General features: G+C 47.4%; 1 protein-coding gene across 10 annotated transcripts in view; it reads left to right on the top strand.

The window, feature by feature from the left end:
* The window catches only part of LOC120045655 (sodium/calcium exchanger 1-like), a 175,846-nt gene that overhangs the window by 129,407 nt on the left and 35,176 nt on the right, over positions 1-11,263 (top strand). For 3 of the 10 annotated variants that reach the window (XM_038990578.1, XM_038990581.1, XM_038990574.1), the window contains exon 2: positions 5,469-5,575. In XM_038990578.1, coding sequence (XP_038846506.1) covers positions 5,469-5,575 — 107 coding nt within the window. Of the gene's footprint in view, positions 1-5,468; positions 5,588-6,023; positions 6,136-6,527; positions 6,543-7,938; positions 7,947-8,272; positions 8,300-9,813; positions 9,837-11,263 lie in introns of all 10 variants that reach the window. The other 7 variants (XM_038990583.1, XM_038990575.1, XM_038990580.1 and 4 more) reach the window with 7 other exon arrangements.

The following is an 11,263-nucleotide window of genomic DNA, read 5'->3' as shown; positions in this document are numbered from 1 at the left end:
CCTGTCTGGTTGGCGGCTCTGGCAGATCCTGTCTGGTTGGCGGCTCTGGTAGATCCTGTCTGGTTGGCGGCTCTGGCAGATCCTGTCTGGTTGGCGGCTCTGGCAGATCCTGTCTGGTTGGCGGCTCTGGCAGATCCTGTCTGGTTGGCGGCTCTGGCAGATCCTGTCTGGTTGGCGGCTCTGGCAGATCCTGACTGACGAATGGCTCTAGCGGCTCCTGACTGACTAACGGCTCTGACGGCTCGGGACAGACGGGCGGCTCTAATGGCTCGGGACAGACGGATGGCTCAGACGGCACTGGGCAGACGGATGGCTCAGATGGCGCTGGGGAGACGGATGGCTCAGATGGCGCTGGGGAGACGGATGGCTCAGATGGCGCTGGGGAGACGGATGGCTCAGATGGCGCTGGGGAGACGGATGGCTCAGATGGCGCTGGGGAGACGGATGGCTCAGATGGCGCTGGGGAGACGGATGGCTCAGATGGCGCTGGGGAGACGGATGGCTCAGATGGCACTGGGCAGACGGATGGCTCTGGCCGGATGAGGCGCACTGTAGGCCTGGTGCGTGGTGCCGGAACTGGAGGTACCGGGCTAAGGACACGCACCTTCAGGCTAGTGCGGGGAGAAGGAACAGGGCATACTGGACCCTGGGGACGCACATTAGGCCTAGTGCGTGGTGCCGGAACTGGTGGTACCGGGCTGGGGACACGCATCTCAGGGCTAGTGCGGGGAGCAGCAACAGGATGCACAGGACTCTGGAGACGCACAGGAGGCTTGGTGCGTGGTGCCGGAACTGGTGGTACCGGGCTGGAGACACGCACCATAGGACGAGTGCGTGGAGGAGGAACAGGGCTCTGGAGACACACTGGAAGCCTGTTGCGTGGTGTAGGCACTGGTGGAACTGGACTGGGGCGGGGAGGTGGCGCCGGAAATACCGGACCGTGCAGGCGTACTGGTTCCCTTGAACACCGAGCCTGCCCAACCTTACCTGGTTGAATGCTCCCCGTCGCCCGACCAGTGCGGGGAGGTGGAATAACCCGCACCGGGCTATGTAGGCAAACCGGGGACACCATGCGTAAGGCTGGTGCCATGTATGCCGGCCCGAGGAGACGCACTGGAGACCAGACGCGTTGAGCCGGCATCATGGCACCTGGCTCAATGCCCAATCTAGCCCTACCAGTGCGGGGAGGTGGAATAACCCGCACCAGGCTATGAACACGTACAGGAGACACCGTGCGCTCTACTGCGTAACACGGTGTTCGCCCGTACTCCCGCTCTCCACGGTTAGCCTGTGAAGTGGGCGCAGGTCTCCTACCTGCCCTCGGCCCACTACCTCTAAGCCCCCCCCCCCCCTAAGAAATTTTTTGGGCTGACTCACAGGCTTCCTACCGCGTCGTCGTGCTGCCTCCATTCGCCGGTATCCCTCCTCGCACTGCGCCAGAGAATCCCAGGCGGGCTCCGGCACTCGCCCTGGGTCGATCGCCCACCTGTCGATCTCCTCCCACGTTGTGTAGTCCAGATTACGCTCCCATTTCCATTCCTCCTTGCGCTGCTCCTGTTGCCGCTTATCACGCTGCTTGATCCCGCATTGGTGGGTAATTCTGTCACGATCGTCAAAGGGAGAGAGAGAGGACCAAGGCGCAGCGCGTGAAAAATACATCTTCTTTTTATTATAAGAAGGAAAACGAAACAAAACAACAAACAGACGACCGTGAAGCTATAAAAACATAATAGTGCTGACACAAACACTACACATAGACAATTACCCACAAAACAGCTAAAGCCTATGGTTGCCTTAAATATGGCTCCCAATCAGAGACAACAATAACCAGCTGTCTCTAATTGAGACCCAATTCAGGCAACCATAGACTTTCCTAGACACCTACACTGAACACTAAACCATCTACTCTACTAAACCCCCTAAACCAAACAACACCCTAGACCACAGGTGTCAAACTCATTCCACGGGGGGCCGAGTGTCTGCGGGTTTTCGCTCCTCCCTTGTACTTGATTGATGAATTAACATCACTAATTAGTTAGGAACTCCCCACACCTGGTTGTCTAGGGCTTTATTGAAAGGAAAAACCAAAAACCTGCAGACACTAGGCCCTCCGTGGAATGAGTTTGACACCCCTGCCCTAGACAATACAAAAAACACATACTTCACCATGTCACACCCTGACCTAACTAAAATAATAATGAAAACAAAGATAACTAAGGCCAGGGTGTGACATCAGGTTTTATTATGTTAGTAATCCCTGGGCGTAGGTAGAATGGCATGAATACAAGAGAAAATGAGAGACTGAGAGTGAGAGTGTGAGTGTGTGAGAGAGAGTGAGAGAGAACAATGTTTATATTGGTCACATACACTAACAGCTGTGAAAGAAAAAACCACAGCCTCTATCTCTCTCTCTCACTCCATCCTCTGCTGCCTCTCTCCATGGGCATTTCATACAGCTGCTTCTACACACTGACTATATGGGCCTGATGTGTACAGCAATGACCACTCTTCTCTGAGTGGAGGAGTGGAAAATAAGTGTAATGCCTGTGAAATTGTGAGGGTGAGGGCAGAGTCATTTTCTGAAGGTCTCCCATGCCAGGCACTTTGTGATTCCAGGCTGACTGTACTGTACTGTCCCAGTGTGGGGCCAATCAAACTGCAAGGACATCTGGTGTTTTGATTAGCCTATGGGGCCGGAGGTCTCACAACCTTCTCAACATGAACAGAGGACACATACACACAGCCAGTGTGATTTCACAGCTTTTCAGATGTACAGTGTAAACATGAATTACTTAAAAAATGTTCACTGTTTCTGTGTGTGTGTATGTGTGTGTGTGCGTGCGTGCGTGTTTGTGAGAGTGAGTGAGTGAGTGTGTGTGTATGTGAAAAAAATACTAAATTCCCTTATGTTGATGACTTTTTGAAAATCCAATCAGATTTCCACATGGATTCAATGTCATCACATTTAATTATTTGGTTTAAATGACATGGAAACAACATTGTTTTTACCTATTTTTGCCCACTGGGATATCACCACTTGTCACTCCTGGACCGAAAGGAAGAGATTAGGCTCTGGTCCAAATCTGTAACCAATAGCGACTGCCCTTCCTGATAACAGCCTATTGTCTCTGTCCAAGACCGCTGCCAAAACCAACACTGGGACTTACTCAAGCCTTTGATTCATCAAGAGATCAACAGTTTTATTCTGGCCCCTTGGATTCAATGTGAAATGTAATCCGTTGTCTCCCGTTACAAGAGTTGGCAGTGGTGTGTGCTGTGGGTATTGTTAAGGAGAGGAAGTAGTTGTTTGAGGTGAGAGAGGGGTCACTTAGTGCTGCTACAAATGGGATAGAGGTGAGCTGGGTTTGTTATGGGGCGAAGGAGGTTAGTTCAAGCGGTGATACAGCGGAAGGGAACACCTGGATGCCTGGATGTTGGGGGAAATGTCTAGCAAGGAGGGGTTTTGTAGAGGAAGAGGAGAATTTAGGGCCTTGCAGAGGGAAACAGAGTGAGTGATTTTATGCAGCGGAGAGGGGATTAGCTGACTGCCATTGCATATCGAGAGGAGGGAGGAGGGAGGAGGGGGTCAGAGAGGGAGTTTGATGAAGATGGGCAGCTCAAGTGGCAGTGATGTATTTTAGGAATGATTTATCAGAACACACCGGTTCACTGGTTCACTGTTTCCAATTCATCAGAACGTAGCATCCCTCCATGGGCATCACTATTAGCATGGAGAGAGAGAGAGTGGGGGAAGGAGACAGAGAGAGAGAGAGAAGGGGGGGAGGAAAACAGATACAATTAAAAGTGGTTTTCCATTCAGCATTTCAGCCTCAACATTAATATGCTCACACAGGACACACATGTACACGTACACACACCCACGAACTCACACACAAAGACCCAGAGGCACACACACTCACACACCAAATGAATTATAAGGACTATTTTACATTTAGAGAATATGCTGCATTAAAAGTGGTGAGTGCAACACTACGGGGTCAGACCAGCACAACAGGGCTGTTTTTCTCACAGTAAACAACACAGAGTCTTACGGTCGGTTCACACCCAGCCTATACAGGCAACAGTACAGGGAGTTGAAGTGAGACAACTATCCCTTTGATCAGGATTTTGGATGTTAACAAAACATCTCTTTGAAAGACAGGGTGACAATGGGTGCAGTTGCACCAATCAAATAGATAGTGCAACTGTAATGTATGGTTCTGTGTTTTTGCAGATACATGAATGGTATTTGCTCTTGTCATGACATAAGTTACAGTATGGGCCTGTGAGTAGTGTGGTCGTGGTGTTAGCATATCTATGGAACGATATACAGTGTGAACTCTTGTGAGGGGAAGTGTTTTGCATACAGTATCCCACAGTATCCCCAAAGCCAACACCCCCTTTGGCCTCCTTTCCCTCCAGTTCTCTGCTGCCACTGACTAGAACGAATTGCAAAAATCACTGAAGCTGGAGACTTATATCTCCCTCACTAACTTTAAGCATCAGCTGTCAGAGCAGCTTACCTATCACTGCACCTGTACACAGCCCATCTGTAAATAGCCCACCCAACTACCTCATCCCCATATTGTTATATATTTTTGCTCTTTTGCACCCCAGTATCCCTACTTGCACATTATAATCTGCACGTCTATCACTCCAGTGTTAATGCCAAATTGTAATTATTTCGCCACTATGGCCCATAAATTACCTTACATCCCTAATCTTGCTACATTTGCAAACACTGTATATATATATTTATATTATGTTATTGACTGTACGAATGTTTATCCCATGTGTAACTCTGTGTTGTTGTTTTTGTCGAACTGCTTTGCTTTATCTTGGCCAGGTCGCAGTTGTAAATGAGAACTTGTTCTCAACTGGCCTACCTGGTTAAATAAAGGTGAAATTAAAAATGTTGAAAGTGTTGCCGTGGGTGATGAGGAGTCATTATGCATTGGGCCAGTCAGAGTGCCAGCTTAGTGGTTCTAGGATCAGTTTGTCAGACCCCACTCTGGGCTGGACCTTAAACACACTCAGATCTACTTATGAATAGTCAATACCTGACAGACCACTTCAACAGATGGGTGTGTGTGCCGGAAATCCAAATAGTTGCTATCATCGTCAAGTGTAATAAGAGATTTGGCAGAGTGATGAAGTGGTTTCAGAATGTGATTGCTTGGTTTGAGCGTGATATATGTTTGTGATGGAGTGAGATTTTTCCATCATTGGTCAAAACTTACATTCAAAATCATCTCAGATTTCTACCCATCCTCTTCTCCACATGCTGTCTTTCAGAACTCACTGTGGTTTGTCTCTACCTGCTGCCTGCTGCCTGCTGCCTGTTGCCTGCTGCCTGCTGCCTGCCTGTGTTCTGTTCTGTCTCTCTCTGTTTCCTCCTTTTATACTCCGACCTGTCATTTCCTCACTGTCTCTTCCTTCTCTCTTCTTCTCTTCTTCTCTTCCTTTAGCAAATGTATAAAGGTCAGAATCATTGACGACGAGGAGTACGAGAAAAACAAGACCTTCTACGTGGAGATGGGAGAGCCTCGCCTGATGGAGACCAATGACAGTAAAGGTGGGGGAGATAGTCCTGGGGGTTACAGGTGGGGGGTTCAGAATCTCCTACCCTGACCTCTGACCCTGGGCCTGGCGTCCACTGCACGGCGCTGCATTGCCCTGCACTGAACATTCACACCAGCAGGAGGCACCAAGAGGGCTAGGAGGATGCTACTGTAGGTAGAGAGCATTCATATCACCACAGGAAAGAGTAGGACTTCCAATTACACACACACACAAATACACACACACTACGCAGCGTGCTCATCTGCCACTCAGTGTGCCCTCGGCGGAAATGAACGTTCAGTGGCCCACCTTGTGTCACCACCACCTCTCATTCCCACGACTGGTCAAGTGTTTGTGTGTGGGCGTGTGTGTGTGTGTGTGTGTGCGTGCGTGCGTGTGTGTGTGTGTGTTTAACATGCATGGTTCCAACCCCGCTGCCTTGTTGTCTTGTGTCCCTGCAGGAAGACCATAGCCATTAAAATACTTGACCGTGAGGAGTATGATAAGCACAGCTACTTCACCCTAGAGCTGCAGACGCCCTACTGGAGAACGAGAGGCTGGACAGGTGTGAGAGTGCTGAAAACTGAACACACTGGAGTTGGAGCTCACTTGGCTCCTCTTCTCTTTTATCCTCTCCTCCTTTACTTTGTTACTTTCTCCTTTCGCTTTTCTGTTCTAATCTCCTCCTCCAAAGTCTCTATTTGACTCAGTGTACTCACACCTTTCCTCACCTCTCTCTCTCCCGCCTGGCTATCTGCGATTCTCACTTTGCTCAACTACCTGTGTACGCTGACCTTAAGAATTCCTACCTACAAAGACAATGCTCGTCCAACCCTGCGTTAGTGCATTAGTGGACTTGTACTGTATGTGCGCTGGAATGGGTGTCCAAAATATGCCCGACGGAAATGTGGCATTCTAATGATGTCATGTCAGTACATAAGCTTACAGGATATCCTTCCCACAAGGTTGCATTATCTTATGTGCATCAGCAGCAGTGACAGAAATAAACAGTGGAGATAATTGCACAGATTAGATTGTTTATACCACCCACCACTCCTGGCCAAGAGTGTGTGTCTGTCCCACTGTGTTTATCCTGTACCACAGTTAGTACCTCATAATAACCTTCTTAGTTTTAATCTCAACTCTGAAACACTAATGAATTTTCCACCCCTAACTGTTTCTTCATCATTTATGGGGAATGTTCCTGTTATTATCACTCCTGATCTATTTATTAATAGCGCCATGTTAATGATAAAGATGTATGATACTATATGCTGATCAAAGAGGTTAGGTTGAACCAGAACAACCATAAAAGAACATCAAAGTCACAACCAGACTAGAGATGCCAGATCATTACAGAGCAAATACGATTACAGGTGTGCAATTCAATCTTCCCTATCTCTGGCGTGAAGCTTTAAAAGCCTTAATTTTACAACAGGAGGAATAGGATTCAACCTATTAGTACACAGATGCTGCCATAAGCAGTGATGCTAATCTGTTTGCTGTGTGTTTTAGTGCCGTTGCAGACGCTGGTGGCTGCTGGGAGTTTTATGACCAACCTACTGGTCCCCCTGATGTCCCTTCTGTCCTTCTGATTAAGTCCACCAGTGTCCCTATCCAGTCTCCTCTCTTATGTGGTGATTATTGTCCCCTGGTTTCCCTCCCACGTCTTGTTATAGTTGGCTGACTGCACAGCAGTGTGAGGGATATCGTCCCGGAGACAGGAGACTGTGTCTCTGGGCGGCCATTATGTGTCCGAGGGGGAGGGCTCTGACAGACCACAGTAATGGCCGTATATTCTGTGGACAAATTATTCTATTATAGCGTTATCTTTAACAAGGGCGGTTATGGATGGAGCTATTTGATGTGAGCAGACTGTAACTACCGCTGAACTGCTCGGTTCAGGCCAGCTGAGCGCTGCTGGATCAACATGTTTGAGTTATGCTCCCCTGGAATGAGAACACAGCAAAAGCAAACTGTTGTCATCCTCACTGCTTTGGGTTAGTGTGTGTGTGTGTGTGTGTGTGTGTGTGTGTGTGTGTGTGTGTGTGTGTGTGCGTGTGTGTGTGTGTGTGTGTGTGTGTGTGTGTGTGTGTGTGTGTGTGTGTGTGTGTGTGTGTGTGTGTGTGTGTGTGTGTATGTATGTGTCAGAGGAGGCTGGTGGGAGGAGCTATAGGAGGATGGGCTCGTTTTAATGGCTGGAATGAAATTCATGGAACGGCGTCAAACATGTGGTTTCCATTTGTGTGACGTGTTTGATACCGATCAATTTATTCGATTCCAGCCATTACAATGAGCCCATCCTCCTTTCGCTCATCTCACCAGCCTCCACTGGGGCGTGTACGCATGTGTGTGTGCGCGTCTCCACTCACACAGCCACAGATGTAGTCCACGAATCCCCAGCAGGCCTCTGGAGGGAGCGATCAGAAAGAATGGGCGATGACTTACTGACAGCCCAACAAGCAAAGACTAATTAGTGCCTCCTCTTTTATCAGAGCCCCGCCAACATCGTTAACACAGCTAGCTCCGTTAGAATCACTAGCCTCCACTCGTGTAGGGAGACTGAGGAGAGACACTGTTTTAAGGCCCACTGACACAGCAAAGGCTCCATGCGGACGTGGAAAGGCAAACAGCTGCAGTCCCTGGAGTACCTCCGCTTCCCCTGACAAACACAGCCACTAATTAATGTGAAACTTTGATTGCCTTAGAGGGAAACACAACCAAAACAAGATTGAAGGCTGGCAAAGTGTTTGTTCGCAATTAGCTCTCTCAATCCTTGTGCATTACGGAGATTGGGGTTTCTTTTATAGACAGAAATTTGGCAGCGCTTCATGTGATATACTTAGAGCTTGGTACAGTAATACTTCAAATATGTACAATCAATTCCAAAGAGAACTGAAGTTAGGTGTAAAAAATGTTTTAATGGAAAGTAACCTACGTTCACTCAAACAGAAACATGTCTGATATGATTCACCTTTTATACTTGCCGCACAATAGCCAGGCATTAAGACACAGACAGACAAGCAGGCAGACAGGCAGACAGACAGACAGTGTGGCCTTACAAAGAACCCCCAGGCCCCAGCATCGCTCCCAGCATGCCTCTCTTCATGTCGGAGTGAGTGATCCGTGCTGACAGCAGCCTGGCCTGGTGTAGCAGAACTGCATGTGACTGGGGTCTTTATACGATCCTCCTCTGTGTCGTCTGGATCCCCGCCTTCATCATCTTCATCCCCCCTGTCCGCCCTGTCCGCCCTGTCTCTCCCCCCGCTCTTATTTATTTTTCTCCTCTGTTCTCAATTGCATGTAAGTGCCTTGTGTTGGTTTCCTGAGTGTCTTCGTGGTGAATATGTTTGTGTGTCTTAAAGCAGTGGTCTGAAACAAGTGTCTGGAGGGCTTGTGGCTAATGACTTGAATAGCATAATTGTCTTCCCCTAGCGGCAGGTCTCTATAAAAAGACGACGGTGAATCTGGTATCTATAAGAGCCGCACGATGCACTGGTATGTGTCGCCTGTACTGAGCTAAAGAGACTGAAAATGTGTGGGTTCATTAATTACACTAAAACTAAACTATGTTTATGAAATGGGTAATGTAAATATGCATTTACCCTGTGTATGGGAGATTTTTAATATGTTGGTAAAAGTAGTAGACTAATTATAGCCGGCACATTAGAGAGACAGGGATGGAAAATGTTTATGCCTATGGTTAATTGGCTAGACTGAAGATGGAGTTTTCGAGAGAGTTGCCCTAGCCTTCAAGTGCACTCATCCCTCCAGGAATAGTCTCACACCACTAGCTTGTTCTTCACATAATAGTTTGGGAGGATTGATATTCTTAAGGAGTCAATCCACTGAAGATTTGGTGGAAATAACCCCCCACCCCCCAAAAACACTGTAGCCATTAAGGGCAATTACTAGCATTACTAATGTACTATACTAAAATTCACCTCGTCTCTGCAGCAATAGCCATTATTAAAACATTTTACTGTGTGCTAAACCAGGGTCACACAGAGTGTTTCTTGGTAGTCTTAAACAAATTTACTTTGAAACAAAAGTATACACCTCACATACATGGTTATGGGCTTACAAACAGAAGACACCTGTAATATGTCAGATATAGAGTTTGAGCTTGCATCCCAATATTACACTTTATAAACAGTGCCTTTGGAAAGTATTCAGACCCCTTGACTTTTTACACATTTTGATACGTTACAGCCTTGTTCCTCCCCTCATCAAACTACACCAAATACCCAGAAATGTGACAATGACATGGGTGGGTTATCTAGGTGATTAATGATCTATGTTGGCCTGGTATGGTCCCCAATCAGAGGCAACTGTTTATCATTGTCTCTGATTGGGGATCATATTTAGGTAGCCATTTCCCCATTGTGCTTTGTGGGATCTTGTCTAGGTATAGTTGCCTGCGAGCACTACTTTGAGCTTCACGTTTCGTTTTTTCGCTTCATTGTTTTTTCTTTGAGTTTCTCTTCGAAATAAAAAGGATGGAAACATACCACGCTGCATCTTGGTCCACTCCTTATAACGATCATGACAGAAGATCCCACCATCAACAGACCAAGCAGCGTGCCCAGGAGGAAAGCCAGGAGTGGAGGACATCCTGGACGTGGGACGAGATTATGTCAGGAGACAGATGCCTGCCATGGAAGCAGGCGGAGGCAGCGAGGGAACAACAACGACGACACCGGGGTTCGCGGCCACAACGGAAGCCCGAGAGGCAGCCTCAAAAAAAATTAGGGGGGTGGCACACGGGGTGGTTGGCGGAGCCAGGTTTTGAACCAGAGCCAACGGTACTCACCGTGGGGAGCGTGTGACCGGTCAGGCACCATGTTTTGCGGTGTTACGCACTGTGTCAACAATCCTGTTTTCAAATTGTCATTATGGGGTATTGTGTCTAGATTGCTGAGGATTTTTTTTAAATAAATACATTTTAGGCTGTATGTGGAAAAAGTCAAGGGGTCTGAACACTTTCCGAAGGCACTGTACATACATTTTTATTTTATTTTCTTAATTATAAAATGATGAAAAATATGAATAACATTCCACCCATGAGGCCAATATAGGGCGATTTGGTCATTTGACTGCAGAAAAGGATTTTAAGAATGAAATACTGAAACAACCCAGTGTAATAATGATTCTGCCCCTGCACAACATCTTTGCAGCAATTTCACACCTGCTACAGTATTTCTGGAGTGAGCTACTGTACAAACCCTCTCTGAAAAAAGTTAATGAGAACACTATTGGCTCTCCACAGGATAGTAATGATACTCTGTCCTCCATAGTTTGGGAGATTATCAGTACTGGATTATTAATATCATTTTTAAACTCTACAACATGCACATTTGTATTCAATTATTTTTAATATAATACAGATGCTATACAGTCTGACTCTGGATGACAGGGTGGGCTGTGCTTTACTCTTGTGGAAAAGCTCTACTTTAAAAAGCTAAACAAATTGCATAGCTCAGTCTAAACAGAACCAATTGAGAGCATTCTCCAGACTGGGTGGTTCTAGACATACACACAAATGCAGGCACACAAACACACGCACGCACGCACACACACACACACACACTCCCTAGCTCATCTAAAGACAGAGGTGGGGGATGGATTGGACTGGAGTGGTAGGGGATCTTGTTACACCCCTCTCTAGCTACGCTCATCTTCCCCTCACTCTGTTTAGATG

This window comes from Salvelinus namaycush, chromosome 4 (assembly GCF_016432855.1).
Source record: "Salvelinus namaycush isolate Seneca chromosome 4, SaNama_1.0, whole genome shotgun sequence".
In the NCBI taxonomy this organism is placed as follows: Eukaryota; Metazoa; Chordata; class Actinopteri; order Salmoniformes; family Salmonidae; genus Salvelinus; species Salvelinus namaycush.
The sequence above is the reverse complement of the archived record's forward strand: the minus strand, read 5'-3'. Positions and strand labels throughout refer to the sequence as shown.